The sequence below is a fragment of the Gambusia affinis genome, linkage group LG22 (assembly GCF_019740435.1).
Source record: "Gambusia affinis linkage group LG22, SWU_Gaff_1.0, whole genome shotgun sequence".
NCBI lineage: Eukaryota > Metazoa > Chordata > Actinopteri > Cyprinodontiformes > Poeciliidae > Gambusia > Gambusia affinis.
In genome coordinates, this window is record NC_057889.1 from 4,383,310 (window position 1) to 4,406,358 (window position 23,049).

The window sequence follows — 23,049 nt, forward strand, 5'->3', positions numbered from 1 at the left end:
TTTTTTTTCGTGTCCTCGCAGAGTTGCAGGTTCCATTCTACAGCAGTCAATGGGCAAAACACAATATAGTCCTTTGGGGAAGACTGCTGAGTCAAAGCATATTCAAAGAAAGTTGAGTGGAAGGATAAAGTCTGGTAGGAAAAGGTACCCTAACAACAGAGAGTACTTTTGTCTGCAAAAATCTGCAGGGATTTTTAGTTTCTATACATAGAAAAAAATACAAAACTATCAGGAATATTTGACTGTGATGAAAAGCTCTCTAAAACTATCTTTCCATTATATTTATTATTATTAGACCTCTATAAAATACTGACAAGCTATTTTAAACCTGAGGTAAATTGTAAAAACTGAAAAAAGATCAAGATTTGTTAGATTTTTTATTCATTTTTTTATTCAGTTACTTTTATTCTTGTGGTAAGAAACAAGCAGCCACTTACAGACTTAACAGGTTCATTTTCCAACACCACTCCACAAACACAACCACTGAATCACAGTGCCCTCAGCAGAAAAACACAAAATGTCCAACAATATGATCACAGTTGTAAACAATCCTAGAAAAAGCACCAGTTGTTTTTTTTAATGAACCTGTGTCTGTTCACATGGTTCTCTCCATGCGTCGTTAACAGAGTGGCACAGGTGATTCCCATTGGCACATTTAATCTTTTTCACAAAGTAAAAATAATCTGTTTTTAACGGTATAGAGTACCCACACATGAGAATGTGATTATGCATAAATATATAACACTAGTAGGCAGGAATGAGACGTCATCCGGAGGGTTTTCTTCAGATTTCAGCCTGTGCAGCTCAATCTTCCTGCTATAATACGGGATTGTATTATAATCTCTCTGTCTATATCACATCTGCAGCCTCATTTATAGTGAAATGCATAAACAACATTGCAAAAAAATAAAATCTTACCAAGTATTTCTGGTGTAGTTTAGTGAAAATATAGTAGTGCACTTGAAATCAAACAAAACTAACTCACAAGTAACTTTTCAGCAAGAAATATGAGCTTCTTTTAAGTCAATAATTCCTTCTTACTAGTAAAATAATGGCAAATTATTTCACTTGTAACAAGAATTTTTAAAATTCTATATGAAATAATCTTCCATTGGAGCTAGTATTTTTTAATCAATATTAGAAAATTATTAACTTACTAAAAAGTTATTTTCAAGTTAGTTTTGCCTTACTTCAAGCGAATTAAGATGTTAGAAGATAAACAAAAAAATACTTGGTAAGATTTTGAGTTTTTGCAGCAAAGGAGTTAAAAAAACACACATAATTCTGCAATAAATAAGCTGCCAGTGGTAGAAAAATGTAAACAAAAACAAACTGGTGAATGCTACTGTACATAAAGGAAATTAATTGCTGCATTTTTGTTCATTATTGAAGCATGAATTTAGAAACGAGGTTTATTTGTTTATTGTTTTCGCTCAGATGGCTCATGAGGAGGGACTGCATTCCCCCTCCATTCATTTCACTTACAATAAACTCCATTGTCATAATCTGGTTAACAGAGAAACCATTTAACCCACAAATGAACTTTAACTCATCGCTCTTTGTTTTCCCTTTAGATGCCCCAGATACGGAGTCCTAAAAGGGACAAAACTAGGGCTGGGCGATACCACTAAATACTACAATTACCTTTTTTTTTTCACACCAGATCCGATTTAAATTGATTATTTTCTCACTTTCTTTTCTAAAAAAAGAAATTACAAATGGATAATTCCAATTATCCATTAAAATAAGTTTTGTTTCATTACAAGAATATAGCTATAATATTGGCAGAATAGAAATGCAATTTTACCAGAAAAACATTTTGAAATAATCAGAAAAAAGTTACATTCTTAGTCACACTGATGTGTTAAGAGATCATTGTCTTATCTTTGAAACCAATTCCAAAGTATAACTTCACAAACTGCTCAACATTCCTTACTTTTTATTTTTTTATTCTTATAAAATTATTACTTCATTCTGCTAATATTATAACTTTATTCTGGTAATCTTAATGTCTTATTCTTGCATTTGTTTGACTGTATTCTCACATCACAACAACTATGTGGTTGCAATATCATGATTAATTTTAATCTCTCGTAAAACAAGATGGCGGCTTTGGCTGACATCACTCTGAACTATGGGAACCCAAGGAGTGCATTGGTGGAAAAAAAAATCCTGGTATTCCAAACATTAAATCCTCAAAACCCAATCAATAAAATAGATTTATTGCCCAGCCCTAGACAAACGTTACCTTCCAGGCATTTTGTTGGTTCTGTTAGAGGCAGTAGAAGTGTAAATACAGACAGACGGAGTGTTAGAAGCAGCTGGATTTCATCACCATACAGAACTGTTGGTCCACTGGAAACCAAAAACACTCTCAGTGGGGTCGTCCGGTCACAAACAGGATCCACGCACATTTATCACAAGAAACTATAACGCTATGGTGTCTACGGTGCACCGTGTGTTTGTCAGTAACGGGTTTGAATCCACTTATCTTTAAATAATTCTGGCAACACTTTTGTTTCGAACCGTTAAAAACTGTACTGGTTTTGATCTGCCGCTGGTTAAAACGTAACCAGCGGCTTAAAAGCACCGCAAATTTATGTTATTATTACAATAAGCTAGAATTTAAGTTCAAAGCTAGCCCTTGTTTAATCCAGTTAACCACAAATTCACAGTTTAAACGTCACTTTTGTAAACCACTAATTAATAAATGCGTCAGACTTTTACTTGAATTTGTTTTCCTGTTACTTTTAAAATATTATTCCGCTGTTTTAAAATCAGTGCAGTTTTTCTGGTCGCTTGGAAATATAATAAAAACACAGAGGTGGAAACGGTTTGAACTCCAACGCTAACGATTACCAAATGCCACTGGAGCGGCCACCAGGGGGAGCCAGAATCCGGGCGGAGGACCTCTTCGGGATGTGGTCGTCAACTTGAGAACCTGAGAGCAAAAATTCATTTGAATAACACTTTTGTAGTTACAACAAGGAATAGATTAATTTCAAAGTTTAAATTAAACCACCTGACAGACTAAAGGAGGACTCATGGAGGTCTCTGACACCCTGGTGGGCCCGAGCGGCCAGCTTGTTTGGCGACTCGCCGTCGATCGGACCCAAACCGAGCTCCTTCTTCATTGTGTTTGCAACCTTGGCCACATCACCAGAATAAGGATCCCTTACTACTCCTTTATAGGCCTGGTTCTGAAACAAGGAGTTCAAAGGTCAACAATAATCCACACAACTAAGCCTGTTGCAGTAAATCAATAAATCACATGATAAATTAAAACAAACTTATTAATTTCCATTTGCATGATTAACTGTTTTCCTCTTTTCTACCAAAAACTGAATGATAAATGTCTTCAGTCTGCTGCTTTGGTCTCCACAGAGCAGGTGTGTGTCTGGAGAACTTCTGGTTCAAACATTTTTGTTTTTCATTCAGCGGTTAGAAAATCCAGAAATTTTACTCAAGTAAAAGTGGCAATACTTCATAATAAAATTACTCAAGTAAAAGTAAAAAGTACAACATAGTAAAAATACTCCTAAAAGTATTTTTTTTCCAAACAAATGTAATTGAGTAAAAGTAACTATTCACTACTTGACACTGACTATAAATAATTTAGGCTTTTAATCAACAATGCTGTGTGAATATCAAGCACTTTCAAGGACTTTATACAGAAATTAAGCACTTTCCAAACCTTAAAAATTTTATCATTTTCAATAAATAAATAAAATGCAGCCTTCAGTGAGCAGAGAATCTGGGATGAAGGGAGGTTTCACAGATTTCCGGAGGAGAAAAACAGAGTCAGCGCATAAAGAGAGCATCGGCTCCAAATCCCCGACTGCCTGTCAGATCAGCGGAGTCAGACTCAACATGGCGGCTGCGTTGGCTGCCAGCTGACTCAGCACATTCTCTCTGATTCACTTTAACAAGTTGAGCAGAAACAGGGGGAGGAAGTGAACGCACCTTTTCTCTCTGGACCATCTTCTTGTAGAGGTAGTCGGGGAAAGTGCGCTGCGGGTAGAACTTCCCGGAGCCTTCGGCGCACATGAACACGCCGTTCTCACACACCAGGCGTCCCCGGCTGATGGTGACCAGAGGAACGCCGTGGCAGCGCATCCCCTCGTAAAGGTTGAAGTCTCCGCCCTGCACCTGGGTGCTCAGGGAGATCGTCCTGTACGTGACGATAGCAGAGTAGAAAACTTAAATCCTATCGACCTCCTGCTTCATTTGTCTCCCATCCTGAAACACTTAAACTGAACTCCTCCACTTGGGGCATCGTAATAATCTGGGGATGCACCAGTTCACTTCTTCACATCCGATACCAGTACAGAAACCAGTTACAGTTTACCTGGTTGCATCGGGGTCCCAGACGACCACATCAGCGTCGGCTCCAGGGATGATCCGACCTTTGCGTGGATACAGGTTGTAGATTTTGGCTGCGTTGGAGCTGGTCACAGCCACAAAACGGTTCTCATCCATTTTTCCTGTCACCTGCAGACATGATGTGACATTTTAATACTGTGACAAAAGAAAATATACCGTAGATTCATCCGTTTGCTTAAAGGGGACCTATTGAGCAAAATTCACTTTCTGTATGTTTTTGTACTTCCAGTTGGTTAAATTTATAACTTTTGGAAAATGAGTTGTTTCAAAAACCTTCCGAATGTAACGTCATATTGTACGGGAACTGCACCGTTACCTAGCAACCCAAGCAGAGCTCCAGAACATTTGGTCAACTGGCTTTACCGCTGTGCAATGGCTACTGGAAAAGATAAGTGTTTTCATGTTGAATTACCATCCAGAAGCAACTTGCTGCCTTCATGTTGGTTGTGCAGGAGGCTCTACTTCTGCTTTTCAAAGATGTACGGTTCTATAATTGCCCTTTTGTTTGCAGCTATTTTCATGTGCGAGGATCAACATTGAGCTTGGGGGACATTTCCAGCAGCAGTTTATTTGAATTTAAAGTGACAGAGGCTCTCAAACAGCTCATTCGGAAAGGATTACACTATAATACCATTATCTAAGAATGATTTTGTGAACTCGTGTTTTGTGAACAAGTCTCCTGTTCAAGGAGGTATAATAGGTCCCATTTAAAGAACAGATTTTGCTGACTAACAGTGTTTAAACAGTCACTTTTATTACTGCGTGCTTGTGTGCGTACCACTCCTCTTTCCCAAATGACACTCATCCGGTCCTGGACCCCAGCCACTCCATGAGGGATCTTGGTGAAGTCTTCTTTGCCCAAAGCTCTCTGCTTGGTGCTGAACGGACGGTGCTCTGAAGCAACGACGCTCAGAGTGTCACTGGAAGCAGAACAAGCCTCATCATTCCAGTAACGAACTGATTAAAAACATTTTCTGACGTCTACAACTCGTACTTTCCCAGCAGGCCCATGAGGTAGCTCGGTGTGTTTGGGTCCAGGCGCAGAGGAGGGACGATGACATGAGCAGCTGCATGGGTCCAGTCCTGGTGGTAGTACTGGTTCCCATTCAGCACAGCGTGAGCTACAGTGGTCTCAGCGTGGACCACCTTACCTGGAAACAGAAACGGAACCAGTTTACTGTGTTTTCTGTGATAATAATCACCTTTTTTTTTTTTTTTTTTTTTTTCCCCACCAGGGGGTCCTTTTTTGTGGGCTCTAGTGTCCCTTTTGTCACAGTAGGCTGACAGGAAAGGGGGAAGGAGAGGGGGGAAGACATGCGGCAAATGTCGTCGGGTCCGGGAATCGAACCGGCGACGGCCGTGTCGAGGACTGAAGGACTCCAAATGTGGGGCGCGCTGCCCTCTACGCCACCGGAGCACGCTCCAATAATCACCTTTTAAGGATTATTATCGACCGGTTTAAACACAAATAAAAAGCTATGTTACTCACATTGTACAGGGAAGAAGGAAATGAACACAAATATGAGTTTTTCCTTCGTTTCTTTTGTTACTATTACACCTTTTGGTAGCTTATTATTATTATCTTACTGTTGTTATTATCATCATGAGTTTTTTTCTCTTTCTGTTTATTGTTATATAACCCAGATTAAGAAGGATTTATAGGTGTACATTAGTAATTATTCTCATGCTACATGTCCAGTTGTTATTTACAATCGTCATTATTACAGATATTATCATCTGTAGATTTTCTTGTCTTGTTATGAGTTAGTTTGTAACCATTTTGTCTATGAAATATAATTTATTTGTTGGCTCTTTAGCCCAGTATATTGAACATGAATATTGTAACATGGTTTTAATTACCGTACACATTTTTTGATAATTATTGAGTCAGTAAGTAATATATTTCATTAAACTGAGATAAGGGCAGGATTAATTAAGTGTTCACTTCTTCCTACACCTTTTCAAACAGAAAAATGGTGGTAAGCTAATTATCTCTGTCTTAAAAATCTTAAATATCTCTGTCTTACTGATTGCTTTTCTTTCTTGTTTTTAAAAACCAATCAAATCAAATCAAATGAAATCAATTTTAACCAGAAAAATACTGACCCTGCATCTTGGCAGCAGCAATTATGTCTCCAGAGAGCATACTGGACACATTCACCAGGTAGATGGGACAGCGCGCCTACAATCACAAAATCATTCAGTTATTTACACAAATGAACTAAAACAATATTTATGGCAAATACTTCAATGTACATTTTAAATCTTGACTCTGCAAAACAAACACAGACAGAATGGATGCAGTATTTTATATACTGGGGAAAAGGCCTAAACATTTTATTTCTTTGTACTTTTTCAGATCAAATCAAACTCCAGACTGAAGCTTTGATAAAACCAAAGAAATCAAGAACTTTACCCTGTTGGCGATTGTGATGGCCCTGTGAGTGGCTTCAGACTCCAGCTGCAGTCAACAACACACAATTTCAAACATTTGCTATCCAGTCTTCAAGACTTCTGTAAATTATTTCTTAGGGCTGAATCGATTATTGAAATAATTGTCAACTGATTTAGAAATCAACTAATTGTTAACTTACAAAAAAAGACTTAAATAGACTTTAAAAAGTCACGTTGAGAGCAGTAGTTAAACAAAAACTATAAAAATTTATACATTTTGCATTTATGATGGCATAAAAATAAAATCTTTGTAAATATGTTGTATCCAAAACTCAAGTGGCAGATTTAGCTTCACTACTAAAATCTACTACAGTAATTACCTTTTGGTCTCCAATTATTAATTGGTTAATCAAAACTAGTCAACAGATTAGCCTTTCACTAATCAATACAGTGATTTTAAATGAGACTGTCACATTTTGATGTTAGAAGTATTTTTTAAAGCTGCAGATGAATCTCTTGCTACAAATGATCAGGCGTATGCTAAAGGAACGTTTTATTTTTTCAATAAAATGTTTATTTTCTTACTTAATATAGGAACTGAAGTGTTCATTTGCCTTTTTAATGTATATATAGTATTAAATAAAAAAAACTTAAATGTAAAATCTGCATAATGTGCCAACATTTCTTTTATCTGATTAATCGATTAATCGTCAAAACAATTGATAAAGTAAGCGACAGCTGCACCGCTATTATTTAGTGGTGAACATTGGATCCTTGTATATCATCTATATCTCTAATTCACATAATTGGCTACAGAATTGTCCAAAACCAGAGTCAATTATAGTAGTCAGAAAAAGTTACAATAAATGCACCAAATTGGCTCAAAATCCCTGAAAAATCACCTCCTCTGGTCGACTTATCTCTATTCCTTCTGGTCCACAGATTCCCAGATCAAGAGCCTCTTTGGCGCCCTGGCAACACATAAACCATGAAGTTTATTTTTATCTCTTTTAAAAGTTAAAAAGATGATTTTCCACATTGAAAACCATCAGACATCGTCGTGTCGGTAGAAACGAGGACGCACCTCTGCCACGAGCTCTCCGTTTTCAGCGTGCACACGTGCAATGGCTCCGATGTCCTTGCAGGTCTGCAGCGTCTGATACAGCTCTGAGTCCCGCAGCATCATCAGGTCTTTATAGGCCATGAACATCTGGAAGGAGTTCACGCCGTGCTCCCTCACCAGGCTCTCCATCTCATTGCGTACCTGTGTGGAGAAGGAGTCACACATTGTGTTTTTATCAGAGGTTTAACACGAGGTCTGTCCCCTTTCCCTCACTATAATTCAAGCCTTTTTAAGCATTTGCAAAGTAAGTTTTCAAACTTTTCCAGGAGATAAAAACAATATAGATGAACTAAAGAAGACAGTTTCAATTTAATATTTTAACATTTATTAATGTTTTGTGATAGTATTCTACATTCTACTGAAGGAATAAATTAAAATATAGCAACATTTGATGTTTTACACACACCTTGTACACCTGACTGGTCCGAGAACAAAACACTAATTTAACAAAAAAAATACCAGGATTTCAATAAGATTGTTTAATTGCTTAAGGCAATCTTTATTTCTGTTGCACAGATTAATAAGTCATTGAGACGTTACCTTCCTGCACAAATTAAATGCATAAAAAATCTAAAAAGTGCTCTTGTGAAGTTTTCTGGCATTTAGCAAATAGATATAATTTTGGTAATTCCAACTAACCTGAGACGAGAAAAGTTTAACTTCAGACAGAATTAATAAAATCTATCATCTATTTATGAAATAAAGTACAGATATTTTCAAACCAGATGTATGAAAACATCTGGTTTCAACTGTAAATAACATTTTCAAGACATAAATTTTTGATCAAACATAGATTGCATTTTATTACAAAATTGTGCAGTTTGAATATCAAGCATATACCAAGGATTTCAAGAACCCGTGCAGAGCATGAGTTTATACTATTACACTCCTGCCATGGGAACTTGCTATAAGTGAAATAATCTGTTAATGAATAAGGGATTTTCTGCAATTTCTCACCAGAATTATTTGGTGAGATTTTGTGTTTTTGCAGTGCAGGATGTAATGAAGTGTGACACATGCACATCGCCAGCAGACGCTGAAGCCAAAGGCTGAATAAGGCAGGTTAACTCATACAATCTGAGTAATGTGCCCACTGAGCATGTGTATTAACCCAGTTTCTGTTTGGTTTAATCTAGGTCAAAACGCAACTTGCTCATAAGTAAAAAAAAAAAGAAGGGTTCACAGCTCACTCTCTGTAGAAGATAATAAAATGTATTTCTACTGTTTTTATGCTGTTCCTCATTTTGTTGGGCTTACCTTTGGTCCCCACCAGGTGACCCCAACATGCAGAGCGTAGTCACAGCAGGCCTTGGCGTCTGCCAGACTGCGGCAGCTCTCATAAGCGTCCAGCAGAGAGCAGTGCTGCTCAGGCAGGACCAGAGCCATCACCATGGTGGTACCACCCATCAGAGCCGCCTAGGTGGGGGAGACGGGGACAGCGGGTTGGTTAGGATGAAGAAAGGATGGGGGGAAATACAGAGGTTTAAAATGAGAACAATGAGTCCACTGTAAAACAGAGACTCTGTTTGTCTTGAGACAATAAACCTTCCGTATGAGCTGATGTCTCATCATCAAATAGGCTTTTATTCAGTGACTGCACACAACATGGAGAACAGAAAACAAGTTAGGTGGAAAATGGAAGCAAGTCAGTGGAGATTGACTTAAACCTAAAGCAAAAAGACTAGTTTTAATTCATTTTAAAATCTTATCCTTTATTAGGGCTGAAACGATTAATCGGGTTAATCATGATTAATTGATTTGTTAATCGATTAATCATTAACTGAAGTATACAGACTCAAGAAAAGGCCATTTGCATAAAGAACAACATAATCACAGCAGTAATCAAGCCAAAACTGTACAAAAATAAATACAAACATTTAATATGAAATAAAAACACAACTTTGAATTCTTATTTAAAAAATGAATTGATTTGTTTATTTGCATTTTTAAAGTTTGTATAAAAATGTAAATGAAAAATCTGCAGAAGGTTCCAATTGATTTATTTATCTATCAAATGATTAATAAATCAATTGGATTTGATTTGACAGTTGCAACTCTAAAAACATTAGGATTAAAAAAAGAAAATCTGTCAAGAGATTGAACTAAAAGATGTGAAAGGAAAGAAGTGAAAGATACAGCAACAAAAATGAGGATGTGAATTTAGCATAACCATGACAACAGATGCTGTTCAACCATGCCTGTCGTGTGTCCCCACCCTTTTCCTCCTCTTCATCATTTCTCCACTGAATACATTCAATAACCTCCTAGAAAGTCTGGTAGGATATTACATAGCGAAGAGATCCAACAAACAGATATATTTTTTAGAATATATCACAAGCAGATAGTGTTTAAACCATATTATTTGTAATATTCTCTGATGCTTCCTCCATCTACTGGAGGAAGCATCTTCAGTTCAATAACTATTGAATTATATAAAAGAAAATGGTGCCACAAATGAAAACAAACATAAATCCTTATCATTCAAGAAGGCAGAATAAAATAGAATTAGATTATATTCAAATATTTTGTGTCAGCACTGAATACCTGAGGCAGACTCAGATGGGGGCGGAGCCAAAGTGTTTGGTGTAACCGACCCGCTAACCAATGAGGTACCCCGATTTATGATTACCATAGAAACCAGTCAGAATGATCTGCAGCGTCAGCGGTGAAGAAGTCACCGTATGTGTGTGTGTGTGCGTGTGTGTGTGTGTGTGTGTGTGTGTGTGTGTAGCGTCATTCATCACTGTCAGATAATGCTGGTGTGTGTGTGCGTGTGTGTGTTGACATATCCCTGAGGGTGTGAAAGATCAGGGATTGTGGAATTTGGGTTGCAGGGCATAAATAAAAATTTGCTGCCACTCTTTGCGAAAGCTCAGTCAAAAACAGAAATAAGGATTAAAAAAAGATTAAGCAACTCAAAGAGAAATACTTATTTTTATCTTCAGGATCTGAAGTGAGCAAGGGAAAGTGTTGGATCGCTGTGTTACAGCTTGAAAGGTTTCCACAGTATATTTCAAACCTGTTATCAAAGAAATATCCAATTTTAGACCTCTATAAATGGAAAATCTGCTGCAAAGAGAAGCAACAGTAAGAAGACTGGTTATCTGTAATATGCTTCTGCGTAACATAACCTTTTAAATCAACCTCCTTGTTCCACATTCATCACGTTGTATCCATACATAGGCATCTAATCTGTAGATAATCAGGAATCTTATCACATATTTTATGTAGCATTTCATACAGTTTTAAAAGGGGAACATAAAAGTAAAATAAACTGAAAACTGTCGACCACATGAAAAGAACATCCAAAAGAATGAACTACAAAATAAAGTTGGTGTCATTTTTGGAAAATCTGGATTTTTTTTTTCTTTCAACAATCCACTCCAGCAAGAAGGTCCTGGGTTCGATTCCCGGCCCGGTGTCTTTCTGCATGGAGTTTGCATGTTCTCCCTGTGCATGGTGGGTTCTCTCTGGGTTCTCCGGCTTCCTCCCACAGTCCAAAAACATGACTGTCAGGTTAATTGGTCTCTCTAAATTCTCCCTAGGTGTGAGTGTGTGTGTGAATGGTTGTATGTCTCTGTGTTGCCCTGTGACAGACTGGCGACCTGTCCAGGGTGACCCCGCCTCTCGCCCGGGACGCAGCTGGAGAGAAACCAGGAACCCTCCTGACGCCATTAAGGACAAGGGTGAACAGAAAATGGATGGATGGATGTTTCTAAATGAGCATGAAATGTTTTCTTTGCATTATTTCAGGTCTGAAAGCTCTGCATCTTTTACCTTATTTTGACCATTTCTCATTGTGTGCTTATAAAACTAAATCTTTGCTTGTAATCTCAGAGACATGTTGTCAGTAGTTCATAGAATAAGAGAACAATGTTCATTTTACTCATAGGCCTATAAAGAGTAAAATCAGAGAAACTGATCATTTTAAGTGGTCTTTTAATTGTTTTCTGTATTTCTTCATTGTATGATGTAATGTAAATATATAAACAAAATAAATAAACACTGTTTAAAATAAATCCCCTTCCTATTTAAGAGCCTCAAACCCTTACTGTGAAATAATCTAGTAATAAAAAAAGAACCAGAGTTATAAAAACCGGGGAATTATTCCCAGGGGAATAAATCACTGAAGAAATATTTTATGGCTAACAGGTGGAAAGTGAATGAACATATTTTTTTTTTAAATTTATTTTAGGCACAGAAGTAGGAACTTCTTCTGTTATGCATTTATATCCAATTAATCAATGAGTGAAATGATGAAATAGCACATTTACAACAACCTCAGCTGACCAAAGTGTTTCACAACATCACAGGGAGGTAAACAATAAAACAAACAAATAATATAATAAACATTTAGTTTTGTAAAAGTAATAAAATTGTCCAAAAAGTATCAAAAACTAATAATATGAATAAAAACAAAGACATACTTAATTTCATCTGCAGCAATTCAAAGAAGCACTAATATCCCCCTTTAGTAAAATGCATTTATTTATTTATTTTTACTGCTATTTTTTTATGCTTCACAATCTTCTTCTTTTAAACACTATTATCAAACTGTCCTCCCACTTGCAGGGGGTGAAGAACAAGACCAGCGAGGGTGACGGGGAGGAGGAAGGAAGAAGGGTCAAACTGTGACAAAGCAATGGGGGGGGAGGGTAAAGGATGCAGAGAGAGAGAAATAGTTTTTGGGTTCGTACAGATTGTGGTTGCTATGGTAACAGGCTCAGCATTAAAAAAAGAGAAAAGAAAACAATGCCACTGTGGTCGTGTGTGCACGTACTCCCAAACAGGCAGACTTTACCACAGTGGAAGCGGGGGTTAGTTGCCATGGCAGCGGTGGCAGTGGGTAGGGTTGCCGGGGGAAACGCTGGCACAAGAACAAGTCACTTTTTCTCAATATCCACTCAACACCATTCAGTTAGCGTCGAACTGAGATGCGGTGAAGTAAGAATGTGACTTGTACTTAAGTTTGACTGAGATAGAAAGTGAAAAAGATTTTTTTTCCACAACAATTTCTGCTCCATTTCTAATTCATGGATAATAATGTTGTATAAGAAAATAATAGGATATAAATGTATGTATCTGAAAATGTGGTTCTTCAGGTCTTGAGAAATAAAATGTGCAAAAAGTCAACTTTAATTATAAAATAATAAAGACAAAGGAATACATGGAGAACAAAACAACCCCCAACACGTGTTTATCACCGCAGACAACAATTACACTGAATTAAATTATTTTCTCTCCTTTGAGAGAGAGAATGAGCATCAATAAGAAATGAAGTACGGAACCAGTAGAAATAATATTTATCATAATAGTTCAGTTTCAGTTGTAAGAACTTAGAGTTTGGGGTGAAAACTATTTATCCAGTAACATACTTATTCTGTTTTTGATTTTGCTGTTGCATAAAATCATGAACTCAGTGATTATTAATAAAAAGATGAGTTAAAATTCACCAACTGAACCCTGGCCAAATTGCTATGTACCTACAACGATCAGTCCGACAACATAAAGTAGACTAAAGTGTCTCAAACACCAACATATAATGCTCCAATGTAAAATAAATTCAATGGTACGGTAAAGTATGGTAATTTTATTTATATAGAACATTTTCAGCAAAGTGCTTTACACGGATTAGAAGGAAATACAAACAAAACGACAAAAAGACAAAAAGGTAAAAGTTTAAAACCACATATTGGTTCCCCATGTTTAATAAGAACAAGTAGTCCATAATTTATGAACTAGCAGAAGTTTCTCTGGAATCTTGTTCTGATAAAACTACATATTGGTTCCCCATGTTTAATATAATGCTTCAATGAGTAATCAATGTCATTGATTACTCCAAACCTGCTGCAATGACTCACCCAAGAGGTTACAAAATAAACCATTGCAGGTCTACTATTACAACGAGACTAAACAAAATGGGCATTTATGGAAATCTTCAACACGTCTGCAGCTGAATGCCTTTTCACTGCACTGAGACAAGACAGAAACGGCACCTTGGTTCCACTGTAGAAGTCGTCTTGAATGCTGGCGTTCATAAACGTCTGCTGCAGGTGAACGCAGGTGTCGATTCCACCTGGCAGCACCAGCTTTCCAGAAGCATCGATCACCTTAGCTCCACCTGGGATCATCAGCTCCTTCCCAACCTGCCACCCAACACAAACATCACTGAGCTACATCACTGAACACAACATTCATTCTGCTGTTGTTTGGACTTCGTTCTTGCAATGCAAATATTTTATTTCGCTGTGATAGTTGATTAATCGTGATTAATTTCATTAATCACGATTAACCCGATTATTTAAATAATTGACAACTAATTTAGGATATGATTAATTGTTAACTGAACTATTAAGAGCCAAAAAAGATCAATTGTTGAAAGAACAGCATACTCAGAGCAGCAACTAAGCCAAAATGTACAAAAGAAATATATATATCTTGCATTTAAGATAAAAAAAGATATTTGTCTGCAAATATGTTCAACTTAAAACTCCTCAGGTGGTATAGTTTTATCTTTTTCTGGTTCAAATTCTGTAAAAGCTTCTGAAATGTGGATGTCAGAAGTATTTTTTAACTGCAGATGCATCCTTCGCTACAAATAATCAATAGTCCACTAAAAAATCCTAAATTGTTGCATTTTAGACAATAAAATGTTTATTATCTTCTTCAATTATTTTTTCTTTCAACTTTTTACATATTTCTAATATTGTCCAAAAAAGGCACAAGTAAAAAAATCTGCATAATATGGCAATTATTTTACCCAATTAACCGATTAATTGTCAGAACAATTGATTCGTCGATTAAGGCCTATAGATAATGAATAGTTCTTTGTGTGAAACGTATAACTTATTCTAAACAGCAGATGGAGTAAGTTGTCTAATTTGATTTGAAAGCAAATAGCTGTGAACTAATAACTGGATATTCCTTAGATGTTAAATTATTTAACAGTTGTTCAATTCAGATTTGAGATTCCAGAAATAAAAAGATAGAGTTAAAAAAAAGGTGTAAATTCTGTGAGATTAAATCTCAGCTTTCTAGGTTGCTGAGTCAAGTCCATCTTTTCTAAATAAAGTGATAAATATCTCCATGGCAACAACTAATTTTAGTCTTCACTACCATGGCCCTGTATTTCACTGAGTGGTAAAAACCTTTTACAACAGAGTATTGTGAGCAGCTGGGGCGGCACTACCTAGTGAATGAGTGGGTTGAGGTTGGATTTTGCAACAGAAAGGGAAAAAAGTGACGTTTTAAAGTGTAACTGCTATGAAATTAGTTGAGATTATGTGCTTGTTTTTTGTATGTAGAGGTTGTTACCTGCTGTATGATGCCGTTCTCGATATAAACATCTGCTTCCTGTGTGAAGTCGTCATTCACCACCTTTCCTCCCTTGATGAGGATGCGCATGGACCCCATGTTGGCAGCCATGATCCTACAGGACAGAAGAGACTGAAATTCAATATATAAACATATTCAACTGAGCAAAAATTTATACCTTCCTCAATGCATGGTGACTGCTGTCTGTCAAACATTTTCCTGATGATTTCTAAACTAACTAATCAGCTTTTATGACTGCATAAAGATTCTTTCAAGCACAATTTGTGATCTTTAATACTTAATTCTGTTTCTACACAATATAAACTAGTAATTTTAATGCTTTAATTGGTGAAATCTAATGCAGACTGAAGGCCTGGCTTACAAGGACCCACAAAAGCAATGAAAAAGGCCCTTTAAGATTCTGTGTGGGTTTAGTTTCGGCTTCTCAGAAACTCTGAAATGACAGTTTTACCGGTTAAAATATCCATTTGCAATGTGGCAAATTTAAAACAGATGATAAAATACAAGAAGAAGAACAATCTTCTCCAAAGTCAAGCAGATGATCACCATTCAACATGAGGAGACAAAAACATGCTAATTAATTTCTGCTAACATGCTAATTAGCGTTGATTTTCTGCTTTATGAGACCCATTCAGATTCAGCGCCCAACAGCTATAACTGCTAGCTCTAATAACTTCATTATAATAAACATATTCATGTAGTTTGCCTATCTCATTGCCTGGTGTTTCAAATAATCCATGTTTTAAGATAAACCTCCAGATTCCTGCAGTAACCTGGTGGGATCAACAAGCTAAAGAGGTTCCTCTACAAGCATCTCTCTGTGTGTATTCTGCATGGATGGCTGCATGCAATGTGTTTGATAGCTGCACACAATAGCCTCTCAGTTATACAAAATCAACACAAAGGAGGAGAACAGAAAGAGAGTGGAGGAAAGAGGGGTGCGCAAGAGGAAGAACAAGAACACAATCATGACAAAAGTTTATAAAGAATTTATATTATAGTCTATGGATGGAAAAGTCTCAAAAATATCCCCAATTTTGCTTCCTGGTAGTTGATATCCATTTATTCCAGATAATTTAGACCTGTAGTTTAATCAGGTCTGACTCCAATATTGCATTAAATAGATTGGAGAGTGGTGACCGGAGAAATAAATCAATTTACTGATTACAAAAGAAAGTGGATGATTGCACAAAGATGCTGCAGCCTGAGGCGGTTGAGGTAAACGTGACGTTGGACGGCAATGGAAAGCAGAGCCACGAGGGCCGGACAGCCTGAATAAGAGCCTGGTTTCTCTGGAGGAGTGAGCTGAAGAGCATTCAGAAGGAAACCAGGCCACACACAAACACAAATGTTCAAATGACTCCAAACGATGCAGCGGTCAGAATGGCTTACAACGTCGAGTCAGGATTTTATAGAAATCTGTTTTAATGCAATCATACACTATTAAAGAAATCTGAAAGTTGTTGGAAATGATGCAGGTTTTTCTTCTGATGTTTAATCAGATTTTAAAATATTGCCACATTCTGCAAATGTTTAATTTCATCGCTTAAACTTTTTTATACCATATCATTTATTTAGACAGAAATAAATATTTTCATATTTTCTTTAAAATATGAAAATAGGTATTTTAATGCCTAAAACACAATAACAGCGTTCCCTTAGTGAAATTCAACCAGGTGCGGCTAAAACTATGCCACTTTTACTGACTTAAATACAAATTGTGTATTGTTTGCACAGTTTTGGCTTAATTGCAGCTCTCAGTGTGTTATTCTTTCAGCAAATTGCCTTTTTAAGCTTTTATACTTCAAGTAACAATTAATTGATAGGCCTGTCATGATAGCAAATATTGCAGAACGATACATTGTTCCAGAAGTTATTGCGATAAACGATATTATTGCTGTTTTGAGACCATCTTCATGTAACCCAATGATAACGGCATAATAATGTAAGAACATATTCTCAAAGATGTACTTCAAGTTTCAGCGAACATTTAACACTGGAACCAGAAGACATTTCAAATATCCAAAATAAATAAACAAAACAACAGAAATAACAAATAAAATGAATTATGAAGTCTCTAAACAAAACTGAGACCAACGAACCGGAATGAAGACTTTACTAATGTAATACCAAATCTACTCAATATATGTTCGGCCATATGTTACTTTTTTTTTGTTAAAACTGCAAAAAAGACACAAAGTAAGAGACTTTGAGAGAAAAGGGAACAGTGGAGTTGAAATAAACTAATCTAGACAGAAAGAAAGTGATTTTGGTTTCATATTCTGACTTTCAGGACCTAAAGGTTGAAGCTGTTGTCACCATTTCTGTCCTGGGAATTAGGAACTGCTGCCACTGGATACTGCAGGCTCTGTGTGTACATAAAGACTTTAAGGCTGGAGGAAATTAAAGTTAGCTTACATAACTGACACTCTGAACAGTAACACCCTTCAGGTTCACAAACATATCCTATCCAAGAGCACTTTAAGGGAGGGGAGATTAAAATCCTGGTGCCAAATGAAGGATTTTACTATTTCTAAGGCGAAGTTGAGAAAACATTCCTCAGTTTTATTTTTGGATACTGCTCTGTTCAAATGTTTTTATGAAAATCTAAAAAAAAATCCAAATATTTTCTAACAAAAACACAGAGTGGTGTCTAAACTATGTATCACAATCATGAACTGTAAAGCAATGAGTAAAGTGTCACTGTTCCTACGCTTGTTAAAACCCTTTTCTGTCACTATTTAGTTGAGTTTCTACTGTGGAAAAACTTTGTCATGAATCAATGGTTATTTTGTTGCCTACGTAAAATAGTTTGACATAAAACAAATACCTAGTGTGCTTTTATCTTTCATTAATTCTAATTAAGCACAATAAACAATAAATAATCACATGATAATTTCCATTTGAACAACAATATAAGTTATAATATAAGGTGAGAAACGCTGCAAACATTTGGTACCCAGGATGTAGTTAGCCTGCACTACTTTTCCCTTTTGCCTGTTTTCCTTGTCAAAGTTGAATGGCTGTTATTCTTTTAAATACAACTTTGAGGAGAAGCAGCATTTAGCATCTATGCACCAAAAATCTGGAACAAACTTCCAGAAAACTGTAAAACAGCTGAAACACTGACTTCCTTTAAATCTCAACTAAAAACCCACTTGTTTAGAGTTGTATTCGAAACAATCAATTGCAAATTTATTGACGGAATCTGACTTGATATTGTTTTTATTGTTGATTCTATGTTGCATTGTATTTTTGTGTTTGATCTGATGTAAAGCACTTTGAAATGCCTTGCTGCTGAAATGTGCTATACAAATAAAGTTTGATTCGATTTGATTTGATACAGAGACTTAAAAATCAATTTTAATTGTTGTTGTTTCATTTGTTATGTTTTGTATATTTAAAATGTTTTCTGGTTCTAGTGTCAAATATTTTTTAGAAATTAAAGTTAGTTTGATCTTTCAGTGGATATACTGTCCGTTATTATTATTATTATTATTATTATTATTATTATTATTATTATTATTATTATTATTATTATTATTATTATTAGTTGAACATATTCTTGTTTATCTCTCTTTCTGGGACAATTTATCATTCTGCAAAATGTATTATTGTGAAAGGCCTAATTCTAATTATTACATATTTGGGAACTGACCAAAACAAACTAACTTAGTAGAAAGATGTTTGATGTTGAATCACAGTCCCAAATTCTCGGAAAAGTCTCTTTGATTTAAACATTTAAAACTGAATTATATAAATGTATAAAACGGTCAGAGTTTAGCTTGAAAAAGCGGTTCAAACCTGAACTGATTGCTTTGTAAGGGTCAGATGACAAAAACCTGAGTGGGGCGTTTGTAATCTTTCGAAGACTCACAGTGTATCCAACAATGATAGGTGAAAAGTGCACACGCCTTAGAATATAATCAATGACTGTGTGTTTGCTTTCTGCTGCATCATGGCTGTCATAACAGGCAGGAACGCAAACAGAGAGCCACAAGCCAGGCAGTATTTCTCACGCATGCTGCGACCGGCTGCTTCAGCACTTACATGCATGCATGGACTAACGCCTCACACACACATAAACACACACACTGAGTTCAACAGGATGCAACCGTCTCATAAGCAGCCATACTGTTCTGCTTTCTGCAAGTGTTTTTTTAGCGAGGTGCAGAATAAATAATGGATGAGGAGCAAAGTCACCATATTGCATGATCACAAAGTCACACACAGATTTAAATAAAATAGCATCTACAAGGCATTAAACATCCACTTTTACAGTTATGTGTTCATTTAAAACAATTTAAATAAAACCAAAAAGATATTAGAACTGAAACGATTAATCACGATTAAAAGTGATTAATTGATTAGTGGATTAATCGTCAAATATATTAGTATAATCGTTAACTGGATACAGACTCCAAAAAAGGCCATTTACTGAAAAAACCAACACAGTCCAGGCAGCAATTAAGTAAATAAAAAGATATTAGAACTGAAACAATTAATCACAATAAATCATGATTAACTGATTAACCGTGATCAATTGATTAGTGTAATATTCATCAAATAAATTAGCAAGCAATTAATTGTTAACTGTAGTGTACAGACTCCAAAAAAGGCCATTTAATGAAAAAAACCAACACATTTAGGGCAGAAATTGAGCAAAAATTGTCCTAAAATGTATAAAATATATACATTTTAGGACATCTTTTTCATTTAAGATGAAAAAAAACAACAACTTGTTTTGTACCTACAACTCCTCAAGTAACTTAATTTTAGCTTCTGGTTCAAGTTCTGTAAAAAAAGGAAATCTACTATTAAGCAACTTTTTAATGCAATTATTAATCAGACAATCCAAAAATAGTAAAATATTGGATTGATGTCAAGATAAGCATAAAGAGCTTTTCATATGTTAATGTTAGGAATATATTTTAGCTGCAAATGCATCCTATGCTGTTGTTGGATTTTAGGCAATAATATGTTTATTTTCTTATTATGAAAAGAATTGTTTATTTTCACCATTTAATTTATTTCTAATATTTGATTAAAAAAGCTGAAGTGGTTAAATGAAAAATTAGCAGAATATGCAATTTTTTAAATCTGATTAATTAATCATAAGAATAATTGATTACTAAAATAATCGTTAGTTGCAGCTCTATAAGATATGATTGGTAACAGCTTTGGCTTGAATTTGACACGTATATCTGCTGACATCTTTAGATGTGTGTTTCTGAGGCTACATGTGTGGCATCTTTGGGTGTGTGTCTGAGTGTCGCTGCACGCTGCAGGTGAGAAGAAACGAGTAGACAGCGGCTGACTCCAGCTTGATCTGGATAGTAATTGCCATGGGGTTGGACGGTGTGCAATACACACAGTGTGACAGTCAATGTAAACGTGTGTGAGCCCCTGAATTTGTGCAAGTGTGTCTGAACTGTGCAGCTTCTTCAATGCCTGAGCAAATGTGCATCTAATGTTAAAAATAGACATCAAAATGGGAAACAGTGCTTACATTTACAATAACCCTACCTAGACAAATTTTCATCATAGTAGATGAAATATTCTCTGTTCGTGGGACTAAAAGCTGATCTGTGCAAGCCTGTATGCTTTGGGAATGGTACTGATTACAGATGGTCAACACGGATTCCACATCCGGATACTCACATTTTACTGCAGAGCTATAAACACCAAGACGGATTTGCAAAGTAAACTTGCAGTACATCTTAGTAATTGTTTTCTCTTCCCTATAACTGAGGACAAATAGCTGAAATTCTTTAAAATCACCCAGTCATTGCATCGGAACACCAAACATTCACCAAAGGTCAATAATTTTTCTTCACATTTTTTAAGATTTGTAAAGTGTGTGTTTAACATCACTGTTCAATAACATCCTTGCTAATGTATTCATCTTATTTTCATGCACCAGTAAAGATGCCCAAAACCAAGCAATGCAAAATATCTTAGTACCATAAACTACAAATTCATCCTTCCCAAAAAAGCATAAAGGAATTCATATTAACTTATTCTACTACATTAAAATAACCACACATAAAAATCTAGGTTGTCCAGTGTGAACCATCATCTTTACCAATGGATTTAGATGAAAAGAGAACAACCAACAAACAAGATTATAGACTTACATAACGTATACACGCCTTTAATGTAGTGACACACCACAAAAGGACAATCAAAACTCACCCATGTTCCTTCACAAACGATACGAGATGTCATTTCACCACAAAGCAAACCCTCCATTTTTAAACGGGGTTGAATACATTTCGATCATTTCCTCTCCCATAATAGTTCACTTTAATTATTTTTATTCAATTGAATCCAAAATAAGCAACAGGAACCGATGGCATAAATATATAACAGGACAGAGCGAAAAATTAGCGGATTTCGAGAAGAACCCTGGCGTTATTAACGCTTAAAGGGCGTTTAATACACAATTTATCAACGTGAAAGAGGACTAAAACCCTTACAATTAACCCATTTTGATCAGCAGGTGTTTACATTCAAAACATACACCATTACATCTTCGTTGTTTTTTCTCAGTACTCTGTTTTCCTACCGTTTCTATTCGTGGATTCCAACACCGTCCTCCTCCAGCGGAGCTTCTGTCTGTCGGTCCGAGCACCAGCCGAGTGCGCGAGGACAGCTGCCACAGCGCGAGCCGCAGATGCTTCGCTGCTGACGGTCAAGCAGCACCCAATCAGAAACCGTTTGAAGCGGACCAATGGCAAAAAACGAACCAATCACAGACCATAATCTGTCCCGTTACTCGGGAGACAGGGGTGGGTCTTCACTGCCGCTGGTGATGTGCTGCGTTCAAATGCTTGGAAAGAAGTCTGTTTCTCATTTCGCTTCTTTATAATTTTACGCTCTCATTGGAGATACAATAACGTAATAACTTTTGTTTCGTCGGAGGATCAGTACATTTTCGATCAATAAGAGTGAACTTCATTGACACCTATCTCCTCTCAAACGTGGGTGACTCACTTTAAAAAACGGAAATCTGATTTCTTTATTAAAATAATGTCACTAAAAGTAAAACTGCTAAACCTTGAAAGCAACGTCATATGTCTGACTTGTGTTGGGAATACAGTGGCAATGATTAATTTTTTGAAAAAATGTACAACAAAAAGAAAAGTATTAGCTAATTTCTGTTTAAAGGAATTTATCAAATATACATAATATAAAATTTTGTAATTCTTACTGACCTTAAATAGGAAAAGTTTGTCTAATTTAACATTACTGATTCAACTATACTGAATAATAGATAGATTAGAGGTAATCCTTCAACTTTCTCATCAACACTGCTGCAGTTTTCAAACATTTTTGTTTATTTCACTAAATTACAGTGAAAATACTGAGTATTTGACCATAAAATGCACCAAAATTAGAGGAGAATAATTCTCTCAAAACTAAGATAGAGATTTTTGAATTTAAACTAATTTTATCGCACAATCATAACAAGCAGTATTTAAAAACCTGCTCTTAATGAGCTTACAAAATATCAATTGAGGCTTAAACAGAAATTGATATTAAAAAAATTAAATTAAATAAGCACACAGGTCGGTTACACAGAATCACAAGAAACAGTCGTTTTTTTTTTTATTCACATATATTTTACATAGTTCAAGTACAAAGTTAAAATTCCTTTTTAATTAGTTTATATTCATACAAGAGTAAAATCATAATAGCGTCTTTCTACAACTACAACTTAAATACAGTTATAGTAAAGACCAATTTGATTTTACTCCTAACAATATATTTTTCTGATAAAATTTTAGCACCTTTTGAAACACCAACAGGTC

General features: G+C 35.8%; 1 protein-coding gene across 1 annotated transcript; it reads right to left on the reverse strand.

Annotated features, from left to right (window-relative positions):
- Nucleotides 1-358: 358 nt before the first annotated feature.
- LOC122825117 (dihydropyrimidinase-related protein 5-like) lies at nucleotides 359-21,918 on the reverse strand. Its single transcript, XM_044106226.1, has 14 exons — nucleotides 21,804-21,918; nucleotides 15,215-15,329; nucleotides 13,897-14,046; nucleotides 9,158-9,316; nucleotides 7,862-8,041; nucleotides 7,680-7,748; nucleotides 6,800-6,844; nucleotides 6,490-6,565; nucleotides 5,378-5,534; nucleotides 5,162-5,303; nucleotides 4,349-4,491; nucleotides 3,964-4,171; nucleotides 3,023-3,200; nucleotides 359-2,941 (listed from the first exon to the last, which is right to left on the reverse strand). The coding sequence occupies exons 2-14, from the start codon at nucleotides 15,323-15,325 to the stop codon at nucleotides 2,856-2,858; spliced, it is 1,704 nt and encodes a 567-aa protein (XP_043962161.1). The 5' UTR covers nucleotides 15,326-15,329; nucleotides 21,804-21,918; the 3' UTR covers nucleotides 359-2,855.
- Between the last annotated feature and the right edge of the window lie 1,131 nt (nucleotides 21,919-23,049).

Coding starts and splice junctions, on each gene's coding strand:
- LOC122825117 (XM_044106226.1), bottom strand. CDS start 15,325: ATGGCTGCCAACATGGGGTCCATGCGCATCCTCATCAAGGGAGGAAAG. Junction 7,749..7,861: donor ACGGAGAGCTCGTGGCAGAG/GTGCGTCCTCGT, acceptor ATGTGTTGCCAG/GGCGCCAAAGAGGCTCTTGA. Junction 4,492..5,161: donor TCATTTGGGAAAGAGGAGTG/GTACGCACACAA, acceptor TCATGTCTGCAG/GTGACAGGAAAAATGGATGA.